This window comes from Vicia villosa, unplaced genomic scaffold (genome assembly GCF_029867415.1).
Source record: "Vicia villosa cultivar HV-30 ecotype Madison, WI unplaced genomic scaffold, Vvil1.0 ctg.001829F_1_1, whole genome shotgun sequence".
NCBI lineage: Eukaryota > Viridiplantae > Streptophyta > Magnoliopsida > Fabales > Fabaceae > Vicia > Vicia villosa.
The window spans coordinates 67,509-94,520 of NW_026705740.1; the positions used below are offsets into that span (position 1 = coordinate 67,509).

The 27,012-nt window shown below is 35.1% G+C and overlaps 3 protein-coding genes across 4 annotated transcripts; all 3 read left to right on the forward strand.

Moving 5' to 3' along the window:
- The first annotated feature begins 954 nt into the window (after positions 1-954).
- Positions 955-3,084, forward strand: LOC131636767 (S-type anion channel SLAH4-like). 2 transcript variants are annotated; one of them, XM_058907362.1, is made up of 2 exons: positions 955-1,930; positions 2,080-2,205. In XM_058907362.1, the coding sequence occupies exons 1-2, from the start codon at positions 1,093-1,095 to the stop codon at positions 2,178-2,180; spliced, it is 939 nt and encodes a 312-aa protein (XP_058763345.1). In that variant the 5' UTR covers positions 955-1,092; the 3' UTR covers positions 2,181-2,205. The 2 variants fall into 2 exon arrangements, with proteins under 2 accessions (XP_058763345.1, XP_058763347.1); XM_058907364.1 differs by having other exon boundaries at positions 1,082-1,992; positions 2,080-3,084.
- Positions 3,085-22,054: 18,970 nt separating this feature from the next.
- LOC131636774 (probable F-box protein At4g22030) lies at positions 22,055-23,731 on the forward strand. The gene is made up of 2 exons (XM_058907371.1): positions 22,055-22,473; positions 22,840-23,731. Exons 1-2 carry the CDS (start codon positions 22,055-22,057, stop codon positions 23,729-23,731), a joined length of 1,311 nt encoding a protein of 436 aa, XP_058763354.1.
- Positions 23,732-24,863: 1,132 nt separating this feature from the next.
- Positions 24,864-25,558, forward strand: LOC131636776 (probable F-box protein At4g22030). The gene is made up of 2 exons (XM_058907374.1): positions 24,864-24,890; positions 25,025-25,558. Exons 1-2 carry the CDS (start codon positions 24,864-24,866, stop codon positions 25,556-25,558), a joined length of 561 nt encoding a protein of 186 aa, XP_058763357.1.
- Positions 25,559-27,012: the final 1,454 nt, after the last annotated feature.

Consider the following 27,012-nt stretch of genomic DNA (forward strand, 5'->3'; position numbering starts at 1 on the left):
TCGTTCTTGTTTGTTATTTTTCTTCTGTCCAGACCTTTTTTCGGAAGTGCATTTCCGAATTCCTCCAAGGGGGGTGAGTTCGGAGATGAACTTCCGAAACACCACATTTTCTGAAAATGTAACTTTATTTCGGAGATGCATCTCCGAAATCAATATTTTATATTAAAAAAAACACGTTTTCGGAAGTTCATTTCCGAAAACACATTTTTTTCAAAAAAAAGTACCTTTTCGGAAATGAACTTCCGAAACACGGGGTAGTGTTGTAAATTCACCAGGGGTGAGCAAGAAAGTTAGGAGGTGGGTGAAGAAATTCTCAAAAAATAAAATAAACGGAGGTCTCTCGCGTGAGAGACCTATTAGTAGTTAATTTATATATGCAAGGTTTTTCAACTATAAGTTGAATTGTTGTAGCAAGTTTATATACTATTTTTGTCAAATAAAACCTAGCTAAAACATTGATAAATAAGTAAAGTAAACATGTTATATTTGTTTTGGAAGGATAATTCTTGCACATATTTTTGCTTCAATATTGTCTACAGCATATTCCTCTCAATTTACTTCAGCCATTCAAATATTAATTCCAAATGCAATTCTTTATTCATTTTCTTCAATGCCTATGATAATCTTTGTCCCTATAAAGAGTCTTAAGAAAATAGACAAAATATTTACAATGAGATCTTCCATATAGTGACTGGTAGTTAGTATCTTGTTCACTCTCATTCTAAATAGAAAAAGGGAACAAGAGGCATAATGACAACTCTTAGTATTAAAATGCTCTTGGTGGATAGTGCATGCAAAGGAATTTCCTATTAAATTAGTAACCAAACTTTATGCATTCCACATGTCTAGACAAATCTACACATAGAAGAAGGAAAAAGTGAACAGTTGTAAGGTTATATGCACCATAGAGTAAATATATCTTATAGCTAGCTTCCTCACATTTTACTTTATAGGAATGCTTTTCCTTTTTTAAATTCAATGTCTCTACTTAATTTGCACTATATATATCTCCTCAATTGGAGTAGGGACAAAGCACCAATCTATAGAAATCAAATCTGAATCACTTCTATACATATATAACAACTATATAGAATGGATGAGGCTGCAATCAAGCCAGCAATTGACATTATTGTATGTGCTTCCATGAACAATCATCATACTAGTGCTAAAAGCAGTGATGATTCCATTTCCATTTCAAACCCAAAAACCAAGCCATCATCACATTCAGAGTCACCACCATTCTTAACTAAGATCCATGCAGGCTACTTTTTCATCTCTCTTTCCTTTGGTGCTCAAGCTTTGCTATGGAAGAGTTTAAGTGAGCATAACAATGAATCACAAACTCTATGGCATGGTTTTAACTTGATGCCTTCTGTGGCTTATCTACTACTTTGGTGTCTTGCAGTAGTCATTGCAACCATCTTGTCTTTTCTCTATATGCTTAAGTGCATCTTGCACTTTAATGCAGTGAAGGATGAGTTCTCACATCATATTGGAGTTAACTACATGTACACTCCTTGGATTTCTTATCTTCTCATGCTTCAATCGTCTCCGCCTTCGATTGTTCCGAGGACTTGTTACTACGAGTTTCTTTGTCTGTCATTTTCCTTTGTCATATTCCTTCTTGATGTAAAACTATTCGGACAATGGTTCACAACTAAAAAGAGGTTTCTGTCAGTGGTAGCAAACCCTGTTAACCTTGTTTCTGTTATAGGAAACTTGGTCGCGGCTCAAGTAGCGACCGAAATCGGTTGGAACGAATGCGCGCTTTCAATGTTTTCGCTAGGAATGGTACATTATTTGGTTCTATTCGTGACGCTGTATCAGCGTCTGACGAGTAATAACCAGTTTCCTATAGTTCTAAGGCCAGCTTATTTCTTGTATTTTGCTGCTCCAAGCATGGCAAGTTTAGCTTGGAAATCCATCTCAGGTTCTTTTCTCATCTCATCAAAGATGCTGTTCTTTCTCTCTTTGTTCCTTTTTCTTTCTCAGGTAGGTTCAATTCATCTCTCTCTTTTTATTTTGTTGGCTATTTTGATTATCGCTTTCGTTGTAACGATCGCGACATGTATAATGCAGGCTTGCAGGCCAGGACTGTTCAAGAAAACTATAAAAAGGTTAAACGTTACATGGTGGATCTACTCATTCCCTTTAACATTCCTTGGTCTAGCTTGTGCTGAATATGCTCATGAGGTGAAAACTAGCATGGCTTCTGGTTTAATGCTTCTGATATGTATTGTGTCTGTTCTGGTTTTTGTTTTTCTGATGCTATCAACTGTACTCAAAATTGAGAAGCTGATGCATAAAAAAGCACCCAGCAAATGAAAATATAATGATGAACTGGAAGCAGATCCAGCAAAATTCCTTCCTTTCCATCAAAAGGAAGCTAATGAAAGTTGATCAATTTTTCCGAATATTCTATACCACCGACACCTCAGAAAAAAGACGTGTCTGTGTCGGACACTGACACCGACACTTGTGATTAAGTTTAATTAAATCATTTTTTCAAATTATTATCTGTGTCAGTATGTCAGCGTCGGTACCGTTTTTGGGGTGTCCGTGCTTCATACTCTGCACTTTATTCTTCTTACCCAATCATCTTCACTAAGTATATATGATTTGGATAAAGAACTAACTATATTGGAAAGTTATAAAGTCTCAAATCAAACAAAACAAAGAAAAGTAAAAGTGCGTAAGCACATGAGTTGAGTATAATTGGTTTGACTCTGGAAAATCCAACAAGGACAACACACATTTTAATGGTACTTGAAACTTGTCTAGTCTCACTAAAAAATAAAAGTTTGCAGAAAAAAATTCAAAAATAATTTATAGGTACCATAATGAGAATGATGGAATATCAGGTACTGCAGCTGCAGACCATTGAACAAAAGATAAACTTGTTGAGAAAAGGGAATGATTCACAATCGTTAGTGTCAAAAATAAATAAAGCTCCAAGGGAATGGTCAAGATTGGATGTGGAACATTGAAAAGCAACAAGAATAGATTCTTATAAGATAAGTCACCCCTAAGGACTATTTCAAGGAATTTTGTGGAGATCTTAAGTAGTGAAACAGAAGATGGAAAAAATGTCTACTTATCTATACAATAAGAACAAACATAAATCAGCACTAATATATATAGAATAATGCTAGAAAAATACACTTCCTCAGTAATATATTAGTTATTATCGGAATAAAACTGCAAACATTTTCTATCAAAATGGTAATGTTAGTATAGAATATGAACGGTAGCTTGTTTTTAAAAACCTAACTAACTTTATTTAGAAAATAAGCCTAACAATTTTCTTTTACTTCTCTAGATTTTAAACCCGATTAAAAAGTGAGGAAACAGTTTTCGCTTCAATAAAGCTAACAATCGATGGTTTAATTTTTAAAAACTATGAAATTTTCTTTGTAACGAACCGATGTAAAATACCTACGCGATTTTTTTTTCTCACTTGTATAATTGTATTAGTGGGAGAAAATGTGCAATTAATAATGTCAATTTAGATTAGGTATGTAATGGTACGTGTTTTGGAATGGAATGTTCGGTTTTCATATAATCCTAATTAGGGGCGGCAAACGGGCAAATTCGTCCTGTTTAGATCTCTTAAAATATAAGATGAAAGTTGAATCCAGCGCCTAACCAATGAGCTGAAGATTCTACATGATATCCCAAGTTATATTTGACACCCCCTTTCATTGAAAAGTTAATTATAACCCTACTCAAAATTTTCACCATTTCACAAATTCACGTCTGAAAATTAAACATTTTGAAAAATCTTAGGTGATACTAGAAATTTCAATGCATATCAGAAATTCTTTGAAAATAGTAAGTAGGATACTAGAAATTTTACCTCTATATCAAAAATTCTTTGAAAAACATAGTGAAATACCAAAAATTCCGAAATTTCTGAAAGAATTTCTCAGAAATTTCAGAATTCCCAAAACTTTCCGGCAATTCAATTTTTTTTTTTAAATTCTTGAAATTTCAAAATTTTTGGTAGTTTAAAAGCTTTGTTTTGTTTTTTCTATTTTTTCCACTAATATTTTTTAATGTTTTTTCAATGAGGACCAGAGGAAAGGACAACACCATTATGGAAGGTCTGGTGATATAGTGGCAACTATCTATAGAGCTGCTGAGACAGAGGTAGAGGCTTCCTAGCTATGGGCTGAACGACTTGTTGCAACTGGTTCTCACTAGAAACGGATGCCTGAGCACGCGCAGAGGCAGTTCCGCGCACCCTGACGCCGAGTTGCTAGAGTTTCTAATGATGTGGGGGATTCTGCTCCTGTGGAAGCTGATCCATTTCCTATTGTTGCGGAGGAGGTAAATGTTCCTATTATTTTCGACGAGGTATCTATTGAGGCTGAGCAGATTCATGCTGATGTGGAGGAGTTACCTATTGCAGCGGAGCAGATTCATGTCGAATTGTTTGTTTGCGAAATTGTAAAATTATTAGTTTTGAATTAATATTAATGATGAGAGACCGGAATGTAATTCTCGTGGACATCTAGTACTCACAAAATTGTAGCTTATTATTTTAACGAGAAAGTATTTTTCGCGGAAAAAATTAATTTAGAGCCACCATTCACTTTCGCGTGTCTAGTACTGGATTTCAAACCTGTAATTGCTCGTTTTTGCATGGTACAAATTACACCTTCGAAGTCCCTTTTAGAAAATAATCAATCATCACTTAAAAGTTATTTTTAGTAGAAAACAACCTTCTTGTATGGAGATCTAGATGAAACAATCCTATTGAAGCAATCTGAAGGGTATGCAGAAAAGGGAAAGGAAGATTATGTGTGCGAACTGAATAGATCTTTATATGGACTGAAAAAATCTCTTCGACAGTGAAATTGGAGATTGGATAAGTTCATGGCACACATAGGTTTCATTAGAAGTCAGTTCGACCACTGTGTTTACTTCAGATTTTGACCTGGAAATTCATTTGTCATCTTCTTGCTTTATGTGGATGATATTCTCATAGCAAGCAACAATGTCGAGGAAGTGATGAAGGTGAAGGATGAACTCAATAAGGAGTTCGACATGAAGGATATGGGAGTTGCATCCATAATTCTTGGGATTGACATTCGAAGAGATAGAAAGCAATCGAGATTATGCTTATCTTAAAGAGACATATCTGGAGAAGATTCTCGACAAATTTGGTATGTCGAATTCAAAGCCGGTTGTAACATCAACAAATACTCAATTCAAGATGAGTATAAATCAGTGTCCTAGTACTAAGGTCGAAAGAGCCTATATGAATAGCATCCCATATGCTAACACAATTGGTTCTTTGATGTATGTTATGATCTGTACTAGACCCGACATAACATATGCAGTCAGTCTTGTAAGCAGGTACATGGGGAATCCTGGAAAGGCTCACTGGCAGGCATTGAAGTGGATTCCAAGGTACATAAATGGGTCTATGAACACAGTCCTAACTTATGGTGGAGCCTTTCGTGAAGATAGTAAAGCAGTAACCGAAGGGTATGTCAACACTCTGATTATGTAGGTTGTATTGATTATAAAAATTCTATTTCAGGATATGTGTTCACTATGTTTGGCACATCAATCAGTTAGAAAGCAACCTTTCATAAGGTTGTTGCCTTATCAACTACTGAAGCGGAATATATTGCCCTCACTGAAGCTGTGAAAGAAGCATTGTGGCTTGAAGGTTTTGCTAAGGAGCTGAAACTTCAAGGTCGAGTTATCACTGTTAAATGTGATAGTCAAAGTGCAATACATTTGTCTAAGAATTAAGCCTATCATGAGCGAACCAAGTAAATCAATGTGAGGCTGCATTTCGTCATAGGGGTAATCGAGTATGGAGAAGTTCAAGTGCTGATGGTTTCAACAAATCACAAATGTTGCTAATATGATCACCAAGATATTGTCAAGTTGCAAATTTTTCCACTGTATGCAGTTGATAAAGCTGCATGAAGAAAGCTAGTTTGTTACCTTGATTTTATAAAGTTTGTTCCAAGGTGGATATTTGTGAGATATTGGATCAAACTCTAGTATGGTCGAAGGGTAGCTTCTGGTTCGACAGAGAATACGCATAAGGTCGAAGCTTCTTCACATGTTGTTGTCGAAGTAGTGCGTGTTGTAGTTGAAGTTGTTCTAATATGCATTAGTTGATATTGCTAGGTTTGTTATCATGGACCTATTTGTTAAGTCCAATTGTTTAAATTATAGTGTATCCTAAGTTAGCTTGTAATGAGTATTTATGAAAAAACCCATTATGTTAGGATTATTATAAATAGCATACTAGTCTCTCATCTTTGCATACTTCAAATTCTAATTAGGGTGAGAGAGGTTATTTGTTATTTTGTAACACTTGTAATCTTGTTTCATATAGAAAGTAAAGAATAACAGGTTATTATCAATTTCATTGTGTTCCTCTTGCTTCCCACATTCATACCCTGTGGATTTCTTTACAAGAAAATAAACCTATTATATTTTGTTCTTGGCATCGATTTCACAACATCATCAAAGATAATGCACCGCAGAAGAAGTAAAGAATATAAATGTAAATGGAAAAGATTGAAGAGACAAAGTTAAAGAGAGTGCAACAAAGATTTATACAGATTTGACTTATACCACTTGGTCTACTCCTATCCCAAAGAGTTTTCTTTTGAGGATTACACTAATAATGAGTCTTGAGCTTTTAAGGATATGCACATGAACCTTTTTACAAAAATGAGAGATTTTATACAGGCTGACCCCCAAACCAAACAGAGTTTTTAACAGATTAAGCTCACTAACCAAAGAAATATTTTAAGCGACTAATCTCTAGAACCAAAAAGAGATTTTCACAAGTAATCTCAATAACTGATTAACAAATTTTTTTACTGAATAAACTCAATAACCAAATAAAGCTTTTTCATATGTTGATATCAAGAACCAAACTAGGATATTACTTAACATAACTACACTCTTAGATAAGAACAAGCTTAACACTCCACCAATACAACATAATTCTCGCAAGAGATTTTTCACTGTCATGGCACTAAGGTAGAGTACATGACAACTAAAATAAATGGCCTAGAACAATATAATAACTTGCCAAAAGTAAAAGCAAATCCACAACAAGCCATGAGAACATAAAAGAGAAGAAACACAATAACTTGTTTACTTAGTTCGATCAAATGATCTACTCTGAGGAAGAGAACAATTATCTGATTCACTATACTTTCAAAAGTTATTACAAAAAATTACAAATGAGTTATAGAAAATAGTCACTTAAGTTTTCAAGAACAAATCTTATTTTCTACCCAAGTGTTTTTCAATATCCCCAACTCTCGATATATGAATCACAAAGTCCAATATGTTTAGAAGTGATTCTTAGTCCTCTTAGTTACCTTTAAGGGTCTGTTTGGTTCAAATGAGGGGGAGGGGAGGGAAGGGATTTTAATGGAGGGGAGAGAAGGGGAGGAGAGGTGAGGGGATTTTTTTTAATCAGATGGGTGTTTGGTTCAAACGAGGGGATGGGAAGAGAGAGATTTTAATTAAAAATATGTTTGGTTCAGGAGGGGAGGGGAGAGATTTTATTAATAATTCATATTTTTATCCTTATTATCTTATATAAGTGATACAATATGATATTCAAATGTGAAAAATTTATACATATTTTTTTGTTAGTAAAATTTATAATATTGAGTGACTAAAAAGTTATAATTAATTTACTATATAACGTTAAAAAATTGAGTTCACTTAATTCGAATAAAATGTTCAAAAACAAATTATACTATATGTTGATAACAACTTTGAAATCGTAAATAATTATTTAACACGTCAAATACATAAAATAATTTATTATTAAATATAAATGGTTTAAATCTTTTAATAAAATTAATAAATAAATTAAAATGAAAGATTTAAAATTTGATATAAAAGAAAATATGATGATACATAACAAAATTGGAAAAAAAAATATAAGCAAGCATAAAAGAGTTATAAAAAAAATTAAAAAACTGAAATGATTATGATTTATATTAAGGACAAAAATTTTAAAATAATTTGAAGGTGGAGAATAATTATAATAAATTGATACAATCAATCGAGAAAAATCACGCAGAAGAGAACAATAATATAAAAGAAAATGAATAATTTTAAAATATTAAAATAAAACTGAGAATATTATAGTAATTATAATAATTTTTAAAATATTAAAGTTCAGATTCCCTTCCCTCCCCTCTAAATCACCCCGATTTGGAGGAACACAAAATGTGTGTTTTTGAGGGGTTTTGTTCTCCTCCCCTCCCCTCTCATCCCATCCCCTCATAAAATTTGAACCAAACACATTTAATTAGAAATATTTCATCCCCTCTCCTCTACCCCGAACCAAATACACCCTAAAGGTCTCTCCACCTTGCTCTACCTTTTCTTGAACACACGTGATAAGAGCAATCTGAATCCATGATACAACTCTCCCCGGCCTCTAAGGATATTTATAGTATTCTAACATTAATGTGAATCGACCAAACACAATACCCATGAACCTCCCAAACCGAACCCTCCGCCCGCTGGACATGCCTTCGCAGTTTTGACGTCTTATATCGACATTCTTTCTATTTTTCAGCATTTTAATTTCTAATAATCTCAAAATATTTTTTCTTCATTAATCAAATGTTTTAATGCATATTTTTCCAATAATTTCCAAACACATTATGTTAATGGCGTCCATCTATATTAAAAATAAAAGTAATTCAAGACTAATGAGGAACACAATCACCATAAAAAAGATAAATATAAGTTAGATTTCTCATGTTAAAACTTCTAATCGTGAAATTCTTAGAAGTAGAAACTTTGTAGTTGAACAACCTCTAAACTAAACAAAAATGGTTTTAGAAAGAGGAATAAATAGATTCAAAATATTCTTAGATTTTAATTTATAGTACTTTTGAATGATGTAATGTGAGGCTTATAATTTTGAAATCACATCTTCTCAAATAACCAACACTTATAAAATAAAGCAAATTATATTTTCTTTCTTCAAATTATTCTCTTTGTTAAGATGTGAAGAGTGTTGGAACATACAAATCAAATTAAGGTTTTTTTAATGGGGAAAAATTATCAATTGAAGAAGATGAAGATTAAAGAATGAAAAGAAATAATAGAGAGAGAGTAATTGAGGGTGAGATAGTGAATTGGCATTAACAACAACATAGGAGTAGTGAGCTCCTTATATAGTACAAGTTACAAAATGATTGAAATGATTTAAAACACCCTAAAACAAACAGAAAAACAGTTGGGCTTCAGTGTAACCGGTTACGGCAAACAGCGTAACCGGTTACGCAAACGCAACATCTACAGTAAATCTGTTTCACGGGTTCGTAACCGGTTACGGTAACAGGCGTAACCGGTTACGCCAACTGAAGTGCTAAAAACAGCAGTTTCAACACACCACCTCACTTCAGTTGGTCCAAGTCCACCATGCTCAGCTTCCTTCTCAGCCTCTTGAACACCTCATTGGTCACACCCTTGGTCAATATGTCAGCTACTTGATCTTCGCTTCGACAATACCCCAATCGTAACTTTCCATCGCTCACTAACTCCCTCAAATAATGAAACCGCATCTCTATGTGCTTGCTTCTTCCATGTGCAATTGGATTCTTCGCAAGGTTGATCGCGGAGACATTGTCGACAAGGAGAGTAATAGCCTCACCCTCACTACTATTAAGCTCCTTCAATAGATTCATAAGCCACATGGCTTGGCAAGCACACAACGATGCCGCAATATACTCGGCCTCACAAGATGAGAGTGCTACCACCGGTTCCTTTTTCGAACACCAAGAGATTGGAGTTCTACCTAGCATAAAGATGTATCCAGCTGTTGACTTTCTATCATCCTTATCACCACACCAATTGGAATCGGTGAAACCAAGTAAATCACACTTTCGGTTCGTATCCGATGCCGGAAAGAGAATTCCACAACCAAGAGTCCCTTTAATATATCTAAGGATCCTCTTGACACCTGCCATATGAGATACCTTTGGTCTCTCCATGAATCTACTCGCAATACCGACACTAAATGCCAAGTCCGGTCGCGTATTGCACAAATACCGTGTTATACCCCAAAATTTGCCCACATCATTTTTCAAGAAAACTCCAATCTGAAAATTAAGGGTCTCATATAATCATGGATTTTTATTTCAACAAATATCCTGATATATGAAATACTTAGTTTTTAGAAATTTTCTTATACAGTAATTTGGCTTGCAGTTGAATTTATTCTTACGCAAACGCCAAATACTGTTTATTACTTCACACATGCTATTTATTTATTTACAGATAAATGGTACTGACACAATTGGTACAGAGTTAAATCTTTTTGCAGGCGCAGAATCAGTAAACTCATACTGTACTAGTAACAGTAAATATTAGTTATTTATTATGTCTGTGTTTTTTTAACAAGTCATGTAAATAAACTTTCATTTTTCACATAAAACAAAAACAAAAACAACAAAAAAATAAAATTAACTTTGACTGTTGATGTTTCACTCTAACTGCTACATCAATACCTGAACAGTCAGTTGACAGCCAAACTGCTGGCAGTATAATTCTCAGTGTTTTGTACCATCAATCAAATCAATCTTTCACAATTCAAAATTCCAAGATTTTTGTTCAAGAAGTCTTCTGAATATCACATGATTAGCAGAGACTCAACACTGCACAAAAATCAGGTACGCTTAACTGTCTCCTACACAAACAGTCCCTAATCAGGGTTTTTCTTGTTTTTACAGGGGCAACAAGTTTTTGAGAGCTCAAATGGATTTCATATACATCCATATATCTCAAAGTACCATCAGACAAATTTTCAAACTTCAATTCACTCAGACGCACCGTCAGCAGCTCAAACAGTCAACAGACGACCCGTTTGACCAAAAAAGTCAACAGACAGTCAAAAATGAATTTTTTTTGTCAAAGTCCATATTTTGTCAAAGGATTCATCATTTGATCATTGGATGATCATAATTCATCAAGGAAAGATCAAAAATCAACAAAACCCTAAGATTCAAAATTAGGGTTTTTGCCTGAAAAGTCAACTCAACTTTGACTGATCATAACTCTCTCATCCTTCATCCAAAAAATTCAAACCAAAGCTTGTTTTGAAGGAAATTCAATTATCTTTCAAATGCCATTGATCCCATGGTCATTGGATTCACCATTTGAAAAATATGATCAAAGACATTACAGGTCATTTTCAAAGTCAACAAAAAGACACTTTTTTCAAAAGGACACACAAGGAGCTTCAAAAATCATTTTGACATGAGACCAAAGGCATTGGTTAGAGGACTCTTTGAGGTTTCTAAAAAGTGCAAGATCTCCTTCATATGACAAAAATTGAAGGATTTACACCTTGTTGAAGTTGGCTAAATTTTGGGAAAATACATGAAATCAACATTGTTCAAAATGGCATTTTTTCCAAATGGGGCCAAGTTTTCAGCATTCAAACATCATTTCCATGATACTATGGGCCTCCCACGACCAAGACTAAGCCCATACCTTTTTTTATCCATTTTTGCATGATTTTATCTTACTTTAAGATTAAAATTAAAAGGAAAATGCATGGATAAATGGTAGCTTACAAATCAAGCATGACTCACCTCAAAGAATCTTCCTCTTTCTGCAGAAGATTGAAGAGCAAGGCAAGAGAAGTAAAGGCAAGGTGACTTGGTCAAGTTTTCAAAGATTTTTAATATTTAAAAATCAAAGTTTCAACAAAGCTCATCAATGCTTTTAGCTTAGTTTTTAAGCAGCCCTTGGCTTATAAATAGGCTAGTATACTTCAATGTAAGGAGGACACACGGAATAGATCAAAGATATAGCAAGAACACACTTCATATTTCAAAAAATAATAAAAGAAACTTCAAAATTCGTATTCAAATTTGCAGCTAGTTTCAAAGCAAACTAAGTCCATAAATCACTTCCTGGAACTTATTTGAGTAAGTTCAGATCCATAACCAAGTTCATAGAGGCCTGAAACTCGAGTTCTCTCACTCTCCGATTTGGTAAACTTTCATTTAGTTCAAATTCAAATTTTATGCGTTGTTAACATGTCTCATGGCTATGGTTGAGTTTATAATCACCATCAGATCAGGTTTGAACCCTAGCATGAGAGTTCTAACGTCCTGAACATAGGTTGCCATTGTCAACCGTGAGTTTATGTTTCTCTTCGAATCTCTTAACACAAGCACTTTCAGTCCAAACTAACCTCACCAATGGATTCCCAGGCCTCGATTTAGGGGGGTAGGGCCTTCATTTGGTGTTTAAACTAACGTTTTCGCAGGTTTGGCAAGCTACCTCGCCGGAGAAGACAACCGGAAAACACTATTCCGGCGGTCAGCAAAGCTAGGGCAGGGTTGACTGCACGCGTGGCTCCTTCCCTCGCTCCTATTGGCTGGTCAATAAGTCTGTGGCATGCGTGGCAAAACGTTATAACATGATTGGCTCTGGTTTAAAAACGTGGACCCCACATAACTAAAAATCAGAAAAATAAAAGAACAAGTGGACTGGGCCTGTACGTAGTGATATCCACACCCCTGGTTTCTGGCCCAAAAAGCATCTCTTGAACTAAACATAGTTCTTTTCCAGATTTGCTTAGCACACCCCCCTGCAGGTTTTAATTAATAAATCTCTATATTTTGCATTTTTATTAAAATCAACCAATCATAAAACACCAAAAATATTTTTATTTTTAGTTTTAATCTGATAAAATGTTTATTTATTTTTAGGCATAAAAATATTAATATTTTATTTAAATTAAGGCTATTTTGCATAATTAATTAGTATATAATTATATATTTGCTTTTTAATTATTCTAACCAATCAAAAAATCATAAAAAAAATTGTTCTTTGTGTTAAATATTGTTTATATATTATAAACTAATTTTGTACATATTTTGAATAATTTTATCTTTAAGTTTTAATTATTTGTATAATTATTTGCATAATTATGTTTTAATTAACTTAAATCAATTTCAAATCAATTTCAAAAATTCAAAAAAAATTAGTTTTGTTTTAAAATTAATTAACAAATATTTTGTACATATTTTAAACTTAATTTCTAGGTTTAAATCAATTTTCATCTTTTTCTTCATTTTAATTTAATTAATCATGCATTAATTATAATTAAAACCAATCATAAAAATTCCAAAAACATGCCTTTTATTTTTCTTGCAATTTAAAATTCCTAGATAAATGTATAGGATGTCAAATTCATGTAAATAGGCTAGTTTACATTTCCCGCACAATCGATGTAATAGCGTAGATTTACTTTCCGCACTTTACATTTCCGCACTTTAATTTCCAGCAAATATAAACTGCGTGTATGTCAAAGATAAAATTGAACCGTTAGATCACTAACTTCAAAGATAAATATCTGAATCCAATCACAATCACACTTGCACCTCTTGAGGTAATCCCTTCTCATTCCTTTCAAAATCAAAGTCAAAATTCCACTGTTTTGAGTACAAAATCGAACCTTGCTTTTATATCCGGTGAAAGGATAGATTTTTAAAGGAAATAGGATAAAGACCTTACAACTCAGGGTAGACCTCCTAGTTTGCTTGCTCAAATCAAAACAAACAAAATTCTCATACACTGTTGATTTTTTCAAAACTTTCAAAAAAGGCAATACTTTGTATACATCCAAACACGGATTATTACAAAGTTAACGTTCTTTTCAAAACATCTTTCGAAAGATAAACAAAGCATTTTGTATACATCCACACACGGATCATTACAAAATTCAAATTACAAAGGTATTTGAAACCACATATGAGCAATTTCAGAGCAATTGAAAAGTGATCGAAAAACAAGTGAGCTAAGCAAACTTAAGAGCCCATGGATAACCATGGATACAAAGGGTGCTAACACCTTCCCTTTGTATAACCTACCCCCTTACCCAGAATTTCTTAAAGGTCTTTTTTCTGTTTCTTTTATAAACCTTTCCTTAATTGGATAAAATAAAAGGTCGGTGGCGACTCTGTGATATTTTCAAAAAATGTGAAAGCATTAAGCGACAAAAAAGAGTCAGTTCACGTATCTCTAATGAACAGAGGTATGGCCCGGTATTAAAAAAATCGGAGGTCCACATACCGCAATGATCCAATCAATCTTCGATATTGAGTTGGATCAACATCTTGCTCATCCTCACTTTTGGACAGCTGTAGCCTTGCTTCACATGGTGTAATGGCAACATTGCAATGTTCCATTTCACACCTCTTCAAGATCTCAAGTGCATACCTCCTTTGGTGCATGAGCAGTCCCGTTTTTGACCTTTGGAACTCTATGCCAAGGAAGTATTTCATGATTCCAAGGTCCGTCATCTCAAACTCACTCATGAGTTCCTTCTTGAACCTTGAAATACTCTCCTCACAGCTGCCGGTAATCAAAAGATCGTCCACATATAAGCAAAGAATTATCACTCCATCCTTAGCATTTGATCTCACATATACACCATGTTCGGACACACACCGCTTGAAATCAATGTCAACAAGGAAGCCATCTATGCGTTTGTTCCAAGCTCTTGGAGCTTGTTTCAAACCATACAAGGCTTTATGCAACTTGTAGTATCTCATCTCTTGATTCTTTACTTCAAAACCAGGGGGTTGTCCAACATAAACTTCCTCATCAAGTGGACCGTTCAAAAACGCAGATTTGACGTCCATTTGATAAACGCTCCAATTGTTGTTGTTTGCAATACCAACAACCAATCGGATGGTCTCAAGCCTAGCCACAGGAGCAAACACCTCCTCAAAGTCTATTCCTTCACGTTGCAAAAACCCTTTCGCTACTAATCGAGCCTTATACTTGATTATCTCGCCCTTCGGATTTGCTTTCACTTTAAAAACCCAACGGACACCAATTGGCTTTTTACCATGAGGTAGATCAACTAACTCCCAAGTACCATTTTTCTCGATTGATTCCAGCTCCTCTTTCATTGCACAAATCCATTTTGGATCCCTTAGAGCCTCCTTCGTATTCACCGGTTCGGATTCGGCCATAAGCGCAAAATGAACGAAATCACCTTCATTATTAACTTCGTTATCTTGGAATCTCTCGCATTCTTGGAGTCTAGAAGGCAACACTCTTTGCCTTGTTGATCTTCTACGGTGTTCTTCAGTTTGAACATCATTCGGAGGCTGCGGAACTGTTTCGGGACTGACTGGATCATCAAAAAGTACAGCAGTTGGGATTCTGTTCTGCTCGTAACCGGTTACGCCTGTATGTACTGGCTGGCCGTAACCGGTTACGCTGTTCCCTGCAGAATTCTGACTCTGTTTTTCCTGTCCGTAACCGGTTACGCCAGTTTGTACTGGCTGGCCGTAACCGGTTACGCTGAGACTGCTGCTGTTATTTTCTTCAAAAATAACATCTCGACTAATTTGAATCTTCTGATTTCTCGCATCGAACAGTTTGTAACCGCCTGTAGAGTGATATCCAACGAATATCATTTCTTCTCCTTTATCGTCCAACTTCTTTCTCAATTGTCCCGGCACATGTTTATAAGCCACCGAACCGAATACACGCAAATGACTTAGATTCGGTTTGAATCCACACCAAGCCTCTTCCGGTGTAAGCTTTTCAACCTTCTTTGTAGGACAACGATTCAATAAGTATGTGGCTGTAGAGACCGCTTCTCCCCATAGTTCCTTTGGTAGGCTTTTACCGCTTAACATGCTTCGAACCATGTTCATAATCGAACGATTTTTCCTCTCGGCAATACCATTTTGCTGCGGCGTATAGGGTGGCACAACCTCACGCACTATACCCTCATCATCACAATACTTCCCGAACGCAACCGAGGTATACTCACCTCCACCGTCCGTTTTGAGAACTTTCAACTTGCGACCGCATTGCCTCTCCGCCATGGACTTAAACCTCTTGAACACATCAAACACCTCATCCTTTCTCTTGATGACGTAAGTCCACAACTTTCTACTAAAATCGTCAATGAACGTGACAAAATATCGATTGCCACCAAATGTGTCCACTTGCATAGGTCCACAAACATCGGAATACACCACCTCAAGGTGTGCATTGGTCCTATGACCCGCATCCTTGCTAAAACTTCCTTTGTGTTGTTTTCCTTTCACACATTCCTCACACAACTCAGCTGGAATGTTAATGTGTGGCAGCCCGGTAACCATACCTTCTTGTTGCAACGCTTTGAGATCACGAAAATTCAAGTGACCGAGACGATAATGCCATAACCACTCCTCTCTACTTGCAGCTGTAGCTAAGCACCTATGCTCCAATACTTTCAGCTCAACTTTGAAAGTCCTATTGGTAGCCATGGGAGCCTTTAGGATCAACACTCCACTAGCATCAACAACCCGCAAGATCTTATCTTCCAATCGTATATTGTAACCTTTTTCGAGCAATTGACCAATACTCAAAAGATTACACTTAATACCTGGAATATATAGCACATCCTTGATCATAGAATGTCCACCATCCTTTTTCTCGATCAACACATCACCGACACCTTCGGCCATGAGAGTGGAATCGTCCGCAAACTTCACTTTGTTTTTCGCCACTTGATTGATTTGCACAAACCAATCTCTTCTTCCCGTCATATGCGTTGAACATCCGGAGTCTAAGTACCACTCCTCTTTGCCTTGAGTTCCATCACGAACCGAAATCATCACATTTTGTTCCGAACTCAAAACTGTCGCTTTTTCTGCACTGCTGCAGCTGCTGTCCCGTGACTTGCAGCTGCTGTCCAGCACCTCTGCCATGCCTTCGCACTCATCGGTAATCATCATTAAGAGTGTGGCTTCATCATCCACCTCTTGCCTAGCAACCTTGGCTTCATCCCCTTTAGTTTCAGGCTGTTTAGCACCACACTTTGCTTGAAAATGCCCAAGTTTCCTGCATTTCCAGCATTGTACTTTGCTCATGTCTCTTGGTTTTCCACCTCTCGCGTTGCTTCGATCACCATAACCGTTTGAGCTGCTGCTCTCACCCTTTTGTCCCTTCGAATGTTTAGGTTCACCATCGCCTTGCTTCCCTTTCGAAGGCCATTTCCCTTTCGAACCTTTACTCCTTTCATTGAAACGAGCTTGCAAAGCTAATTCCGCCTTTGCCTTATCGCTTCCTCTCTCGTCCATTCTTTGTTCATGTGCTTCTAGGGAACTTTGAAGCTCATCCTTGCTCAGCGACGTAAGGTCCTTCGACTCTTCAATAGCAACCACAATGTTGTCGAATCTTGACGTCAACGAACGTAAGATTTTTGACACAACATTCTGCTCTAAGATCGTTTCCCCACACGATTTGATTTGATTCACTAAGCGCGTAATGCGCGTCACATAATCGTTGATCGTTTCCTTCTCTTCCATTTGCGTTAACTCGAATTGCCTCTTGTGAGTTTGTAACCTCACAACCTTCGCCTTCGCAGCCCCAGCATATGCTTTCTCAAGAATTAACCAAGCTTGCCTCGCAGACTCGCAATCACCAACCTTTTCGAAGTTATCACCATCGACGCAAGAGTGTATCAAGAAGAGAGCTTTGTAATCTTTCTTCTTCTCTTCCCTGAAAGTGGCTTGATGTGCAGCTGTAGGTTCAGCCCCAAGAGGTGTGACTCCATTGTTGACGATATCGAGAACTTCTTGATATCCAAACAAGACCTTCATTTGCTTAGACCACTTGTCGTAATTCTTCGAATCAAGAATCGGTAAATTGGATGGGATTCGATCATTGGTACTCATTGTTGCAGCGGAATCGGATCAGAACCAGAGCTCTTGATGCCAAATGTTGGAACATACAAATCAAATTAAGGTTTCTTTAATGGGGAAAAATTATCAATTGAAGAAGATGAAGATTAAAGAATGAAAAGAAATAATAGAGAGAGAGTAATTGAGGGTGAGATAGTGAATTGGCATTAACAACAACATAGGAGTAGTGAGCTCCTTATATAGTACAAGTTACAAAATGATTGGAATGATTTAAAACACCCTAAAACAAACAGAAAAACAGTTGGGCTTCAGTGTAACCGGTTACGGCAAACAGCGTAACCGGTTACGCAAACGCAACATCTACAGTAAATCTGTTTCACGGGTTCGTAACCGGTTACGGTAACAGGCGTAACCGGTTACGCCAACTGAAGTGCTAAAAACAGCAGTTTCAACAAAGAGTTATTAAGCTACTTGATCAACAATATAATGATCATTCCTGTTATGAATTAGTCAATATTAGCTCCCAGCTCCACAGTCAATTTAATGCCTTTGATTTCATTTTCTACACATCAAAATTATATCTGGCATGGCATATTATTCTTCTTCCAACTGTTCCTACGGATTTTTAATTTCGCACAAAATAAATGTCTTCGCATTTCGGAACATGTTTTTCTAAGTTGAGAATAATGTTTTAGTTTCTTACAACATCATCAATTCTTGTCCATTCATTTCCATAAAACATTTATTCATTCACTTATTTTTTCTAATGGTTGTTACGAGTCCCACATTGAATAATATATGGCATGAACATGTATGTACTTATAAGTGGAGGCAATCATTATCCTACAAGTCGGTTTTGTAGTGTGAGTTAGACCCAACAACATTTCTTAATATGGTATTAGAGTCTGGTTTAAGATCCGGCGGGCCACCTTCTATGGTTTCCGTTATCGGACCACCCACCATTTATTTCTACGCTCCAGTTGTCTAGTCCTGGGCGTGAGGGGATGTATTAAGAGTCTCACATTGGACAATATATGGCCTGAACATGTCCTTATAAGTGGGTGAACATGTCCTTATAAGTGGGGGCAATCCCCACCCTACAAGCCGGTTTTGTAGAGTTAGTTAGGCCCAACCACATTTTGCTAAACTCAACCACATTTCTTAACAATGGTGAATTGGTGAATTGTTATATACCCAACCTTAAATATTGGGTAGATTTACCAATTGAGTTGTCAAACAAATAAATATTCATGTGTTAATTTTATGTCACTAATATTATAAATTTTATGTGTTAATTTGGGTCGGTCCATACAGAACTTTGTTCTAACTTTAAACGGGGCCCCCGCTAGTGGACGGTGAGATTGGTCCTTCTTGAATTAGTCGGTCGCAAGGTCAGATACCAAAATTTCTATAAAAAAAATTATAAATTAAGAGAATTTCTAACTAGACCCATGAATCTCTCACACATCTACGAATTGGCAAAGTTATCTTTCTTCTTCGATAGATGTATCTTCGAAAATACTTTTTTTAAATAATTTGGTTTTTTCCGTAGATGTATCTACTGACGCGTTAAAATATAGTTAAACTTAGGATTTTTCCAATTAATTGAGATAATCCCAAATTAATTAAGTTCATGAAATCTTCCGTAGCTGCATCTACGGAAGGGTTTGAAAATAGAGTGTTCCGTAGCTACGGAATATTTCTGTTATATTTTCAAATCAACTGCATTTCACTCATAAACTCAAATTTTTATAACAAAAATGAAACATCAAATTATAGTAAAAAAATTGAGTTTTTGAGTGAAATATAATTGTTTTAAAATATAACAGAATATTTCGTAGGTACATCTACGAAACACGTTATTTTCCAACCCTTCCATAGATGTAGATACTGAAGATTTCATAAATTCGTAGATGTATCTACGGAAAAATCTAATTTTTTTGAAAAAAATATACTTCGGAAAATTTATGAGATTTATGAAATTTCGTCCGATGATTAAGAGATTTATGGGGTATTTTTGAAAAATCGTCTAAATTAATACTTTGTTAATTGCAAATTTATTCCAGATGCATGAATTATAGTTTGCATTTCCAATATAATTTTACTTTATAAAGTGAAATCATTTAATGGCTAGCTAGCAATTAAGTGGCAGAATAAGATCAATTTCTTGTATATGCCGCTGCTACTTTTTTTTCAATGACCAGATATTTACAATTAAATATTCATATCAATTAAGTAAACTTTTTTGAAAATTTGCAATGTTTACAAATATTTTATATTAACTTATTTAAGAATACATTGCATTTTATAAAGCATATTCTTGAATTTCAACCTTAAAATTTAACACTCAACTCAACATTTCAAATCTTATACCAAATGTTTTTTTTTTTTAATTGTCATTAATTTTAAGTTGATCATTTTCGTTTAGCTATTTATATTATAAATTTATTTTTTAATATTAATATATTTTTAAAAATTATATGAGTCAGTTGAAAATATCTTCATTTCACTTTTTATTTTATCCATTTATTTTTACATACCTTTATATCTATTATATTGATTTGTTGTTGATTTTTGAATCACTATATATATATATATATATATATATATATATATATATATATATATATATATAAAGTCGATCAGACAATCGTCTTAGCCTTGAACGTGATTCTGGTCGGTTCAAAGAAAAGGAGGGGTACCTCCAAGACACTCCGATGCTAAAGTAAATTTCAGAGCGAGAAAACAAGTATGTAGAATGAAAGTAAATTGGAGAACGACTTTGCTGATTACCAGGGTAAGTATGAAATCCAGGCTGGGCTCGTTACATATTTGGGTGAGAAGACCAAGAAACTCGAGGAGATGACCAAGGAGCGAGATGGTTTTCGTGATCGCGTCGTCGAGATGAAAGTTGATGCCCGCCCTGTGGAGGATGAGACTGAGGAGGAGAAAACCATGTTGACACGTGCCCAGCTAATCACAGGGATTCGATTGCTTGAGCAGCATTGTATAGACACTTTGCGGGTCGGGTTTAACAATACGGTGGAGTAGCTCCGGGTCGTTAACCCTGAGGTCGAGCTTTTCAATGAGTGAATTGACTCGTTCTCCCGGGTGTTAGATGGTTGAATCGTGGTTATTGATGGTATGAATACTGAAGAGAATGCCCAGGAGGAGGATACTGAAGACATTCCTACGCCCCATATATTGTCTGGCCTGCGTGCCATTTACTTTTATGTACGCATTTTGGGTTTTGTCCCCTTTTAGTTGTAATATTTTAATATGTCGGCCTTATCGGTCGCTCCCTTCAATTGCCCAATTATTTTAGTATGCTTTGCGTGTTGAATGTTTTTATGTTTGCAAAGATAGTATGGGGTTTTGCTCGACAAACTCTTGCACTCGACTGTGATGGGAACAAATCGAGGGGTCGCAATTGAGTTCCGACCAGTAACGAGGTTAAGGTCGCGATCAAGGCTTTAACCTCGCGGCGTGGAGTTTTCATCATGAGCTGGGTGTCCTGTCTTGCAGGTATTGCGACGACGGAGCTTTGAAGTTTGGAGAGCGACATTCGTACGACGATTTCCTTCCGTGGCCGTTGAGGATCTACTTATTTATTTTTTAAAAAATTAAATTATATATATCTAAATAAAGAAAATATTCTTTATAAAAATCAACATTTCAATTTCCAATACATTTTCAATGAATTGAATACACGCATTTTATTAAAAGCTTACCACTTTAATCACTTAAAGAGTGCCCCGAGGACACTGATTAGCATTTTTCATATATATATATATATATATATATATATATATATATATATATATATATATATATATATATATATATATATATATATATATATATATATATATATATTTATTTATTTATTTATTTGGTTATATGTTATATAAATTGGGAAAATAGCTAAAATAAATACGGTTATAAAATAGAAAAAAATTAAAAAACAAAGAAAGTTATATAAATATATTATACGCATGATTTAATTTTAGAATCATGTTTATTTACTAGTAGTAAACTACAACAACTATGAAAATTATCCTTCTTTATTCTTCTATTTAAAAAAAAAAAAACTATTAAGTCATTTAAATCTTCGTTGACTAGTGTATTGAAAACATTGGGATTGTGCATATTTCTTTATTGAAAATGCAGATTAACAATATATTAAATTGTAATTATTGAATACATAATCAGATATTTAACTTTTCAATGACATGTCAAATGTAACAAATAAAAGATGGGTAACTTTACGCAACCCCAAATGTCATAAACCATTCCTCACTATATACTAAACACTAATCAAAACCCAATTCTGCACATACACGTAAATTCCTTCTTATATTTTCATGGCTTCCATGCGCACCTCAACAATATTTTCTCCTTCATTCTCCTTACTTTCTTCAAAGAGAGTAAATGTAAATTCCTTAATCCGTGTCCCAAGACTCAATTCTGCACATCCTAAGACTAATATACTCACTGGATCCAAGGTGGTTGGGGGGTTAAGTACATTCACAGACTCAGTTCCTTTATTATTACATGAAAAAAATGATTTGTCCAGTTCTGCAATCTCTAACAACCCCACCATGCAACTCTATGCTATCTTAGAAGCTGTATCCGACAGATACGAAATGCACAGAAACGTAGGCGAACAGCGTCAGAATTGGAATGACCTACTTCTAAACAATATCAACATGATCACACTCACTGCTACAACTTTAACCGGTGTTGCAGCTGCAACTGCTGCTGTTGGTGCTGTTGAGACATGGTTTTAAATTGCGGTCCGCAACCGCAATTGCACCCGCAATATTGCGGATGCGGTTGTCTCCGCAACCGCATCGGACCGCAATTGCGGTGTGATTTTATAGTCTCGCTTCCGGATGTATTAGGAACCCCATCGGACAATTTTAATCATGTTTTTGTAAGTATTTTCATCAAAAATCAATATATTAGAAGTCTAAAATTCAATTTACTTCTTATATAATGAAAAAACATAACATTAAGTGTTTTTCAATATAATATTTCAAACACTTCCTTTTAAAAATTCACGCCGCAACGGCCGCAATACGCATCGCAACAAGCGCAATGACCGCAACTGCAACATCCGCAACCGCAACCGCATCCGCAGCCGCAGCCGCAATTTAAAACCATGTCTCAAACTATCATCCACTCTTCTGTTTTCTGCGGCAACTTGTATGCTTCTTGTCATGAACAAGATTCAGCCTTCGCAACTTGCCGAGGAACAACGCAATGCTACAAGATTGTTTAAACAGCTTTTGACTCAAATCCAAACCAAAATCAGTGTTGGTAGTCTTATTACCGAGGAAGATGTGGAGTTTTCAATGGAGAAACTGTTGGCACTTGACAAAGCTTATCCACTTCCTTTGTTAGGAGGAGCTATGCTTGAAAAGTTTCCTTCAAAATATGAACCTGCTGTTTGGTGGCCTGAAAAAAGAAGAGAAGGAAATGCAGCAGAAAGAAAGATGATGAAGAGGAATAATAATAGTAATAATAGTAGTAATGGATGGAGTGAAGAACTAGAAACTGAACTGAGGGAAGTTGTTGAAGTTGTGAAGAGAAGAGACATAGGGAATTATGAGAGACTTGGAAATATATTATTGAAGGTTAACAAGAGTTTGGCAATAGCAGGTCCATTACTCACTGGAATTGCAGCTATAGGTTCTGCATTTGTAGGAAATGGTGATGGGTTGTTTTCAGCCATGGTTCCTTTGATGGCAGGGTCAATGGCTTGTGCAATAAATTGTTTTGAACATGGTGGACAAGTTGGTATGGTGTTTGAAATGTACAGAAGCTGTGGTGGATTTTTCAGGATGTTGGAAGAGAGTGTTGAAATCACACTTGAAGAGAATGATTTGGAGAAAAGAGAAAATGGTGAGGTATTTGAAATGAAGATAGCAATGATGTTGGGAAGAAGTGTTTCGGAGCTAAGACAAGTTGCTTCAAAATCTGCTTCTGGTTGTATGGATGGGATTGCTACGGACGAATTTGCTAGCAAGCTCTTCTAGTATGATATATACTCCATTCTTTTGTTTTCTATTTGTACTTGTTGTAGGTACTATATTGTGCTACCTATTCATGACATTTTTGTAATGGAGAATATAATATAATAAAAAAAAGTGGAATAATCATCAAAGTATAACAAAGAAAATCTCTAAACACAATTACGGCAAGATAAGATAATTATCTTTGTTGTAACTTAATGTTGTTGTGTTTAATAGTGAGACATCGGCTATTAGGTAAAACAATTGATCTCACATTGTTGTGTCAAAAATAGAACAATAAACAATAATATTAATAACTGAGTTGAAGAACCACTACGCCAAATTTAAGTTTTAGCAACGCAGCTACAAAAGCGCTGCTATAGGCCTTCGCTAAAAACAAAACTAAAAATCAAGGAAAAAAAGCGCTCATGTAGGGGGTACCTACGAAAGCGCTTTTGAAAAGCGCTGCTATAGGGTTGGTTACTAAAGTGCTTTAAAGAAGCGCTGGTATAGGGCTTGTTACTAAAGCGCTTTAAAGAAGCGCTGGTAAAGGGGTAGGTTACCAAAGCACTTTTAAAAGTGCTGGTAAAGGGGTAGGTTACCAAAGCGCTTTCTATCTAAAAAGCGCTGGGTACCAAAGCGCTTTTTAAAAGCGCTCTCGTAGGGTATTTACAATTATATCTTTTAAAACAAAACATTCCCAGGTTATTACGTTTTTCAGAAATCAGGATACCATTCTAGCTTTTTCCCCAAACGTAAACCTACCATGATTGTTGCATATCTCCATGAAAATCTCTGCCTTCCACGATATTGAATCACCATTCCATCCTTGAGTTTCGTTTGGGGCTGAATTTCGATACTGAATCTCTGAATTTCGTCTTCTCCTTCCGCCTTCGCAAACTCTTCGTCTCCTCATTCACTTCGTGGCTGAGTAATAGGGATAAACCCCCGCCTCCGGCTGAATCTTCGTCTCAGTCAAAGGAGACGCTCTCAAACCGTTTCGAGAATTGCTGACCACCATTGTAAGTCTCTAAAACCATCTCTCTATGCATCTCTTGCTGACCACCATTATGCTGCTTGTGTTAGGATGTGCTTTTTGTTGCTCTTTATCTGTTTGAAGAAATACCCAAATGTAAAAAAAATAATAATTCTATTAATGTCATTTAAATCTTCGTTGACTAGTGTATTGAAAACATTGGGATTGTGCATATTTCTTAATTGAAAATGCAAATTAACAATAGATTAAATTGTAGTTATTGAATACATAATCAGAAATTTAACTTTTCAATGACATGTCAAATGTAACAAATATCTAAGCCAATTATTGTATTGAATACTATAAAAGATGGGTGGAGTGAAGAACTAGAAACTGAACTGAGGGAAGTTGTTGAAGTTTTGAAGAGAAGAGACATAGGGAATTATGAGAGACTTGGAAATATATTATTGAAGGTTAACAAGAGTTTGGCAATAGCAGGTCCATTACTGACTGGAATTGCAGCTATAGGTTCTGCATTTGTAGGAAATGGTGATGCGTTGTTTTCAGCCATGGTTCCTTTGATGGCAGGGTCAATGGCTTGTGCAATAAATTGTTTTGAACATGGTGGACAAGTTGGTATGGTGTTTGAAATGTACAGAAGCTGTGGTGGATTTTTCAGGATGTTGGAAGAGAGTGTTGAAATCACACTTGAAGAGAATGATTTGGAGAAAAGAGAAAATGGTGAGGTATTTGAAATGAAGATAGCAATGATGTTGGGAAGAAGTGTTTCGGAGCTAAGACAAGTTGCTTCAAAATCTGCTTCTGGTTGTATGGAAGGGATTGCTACAGACGAATTTGCTAGCAAGCTTTTCTAGTATGATATATACTTCATTCTTTTGTTTTCTATTTGTATTTGTACTTGTGTTAGGTACTCTATTGTGCTACCTATTCATGACATTTTGTATTGGAGAATATAATATAATAAAAAAAGTTGAATAATCATCAAAGTATAACAAAGAAAATCTCTAAGCACAAGTACGGCAAGATAATTATCTTTGTTGTAAGGGTGTGTTTGGTTCGAAGTAGATGGAGGGGAGGGGAGGGGAAATTTTTAATTAAATATGTTTGGTTCAAATTTAAGGAGGGGAAGGGAGGGGAGGGGAGGGGAGCAAAATCCCTCCAAACCTCACTTTTTGCATTCCTCCGAATTGGGGGGATTTGGAGGAGAGGGGAGGGAATCTGAATTTTAAAACGTAAAAAATTATTATATTTACTAAAATATCCTCAGTTTAATTTTAATATTTCAATTTTTTTTTCGTGTTAATGCTTCTCTTCTATGTGAGTTTTCTCGATTATTTCCATCAACTTATTATAACTATTATCCACCTTCAAATTTTTTTAACTTAATACAAATCATAATCATTACATTATTTTTATAATTTTTTAAATATTTATTTATGTTATTTTTTCTTCTAGTTTTGTTATTTATCCTATTACATTTTCTTTATATCAAATTTTAAATCATTTACTTTATTTTATTTTCTTATTTATTCATTTTATTATAAATTTAAATTATTAGTTTTAATAATAACTTATTTTATGTATTTGTTTTGTTAGATGATTCATCACTATTTAAAGATTATTATTAGCATATAGTTTCATTTGTGTCAGAGAGTTATAATATGAATCAAGTGTACTCAGTTTATTAACGTTATGGTAAATTATAACGTTTTAGTCCGTAAATATTAAAAAAATTATTACCAAAATAACATTTATGAAATTTTCATATTTGAATATTATATCACTTATATAAGATCATAAGGGTAAAAATGTAATTTATTTATAAAACCCCTCCCCTCCCCTCCTGAACCAAACATATTTTTAATTAAAATCCCTCCCTTCCCCTCCCCTCTCTTATTTTGAACCAAACACTTATTTGATTAAAAAAAATCTCTCACCTCCCCTCCCCTCCCCTTCCCTCCTTTAAATCCCCTCCCCTCCCCTCTCCCTCATTTGAACCAAACACACCCTTAATGTTGTTGTGTTTATAGTGAGACATCGGCTATTAGGTAAAACAATTGATCTCACATTGTTTATTTAAAAATGAGATAAAAAGAGTAATAAACATAAATATTAATAACTGAGGAAAAGAGCTATTACTGACCAATGATTACGTATTAGTATAAATGATGATGAAATTTATTCATAATTGTTGAGAGTAATCCAAGTTAAGTAATCTAAGCCCAAGTTTGTTAGAATTTTTATGCTATTTTTTTTTTATATAAACGATGATGTATTAAAACAGAGTACAAATAGTACTCAACAAGAT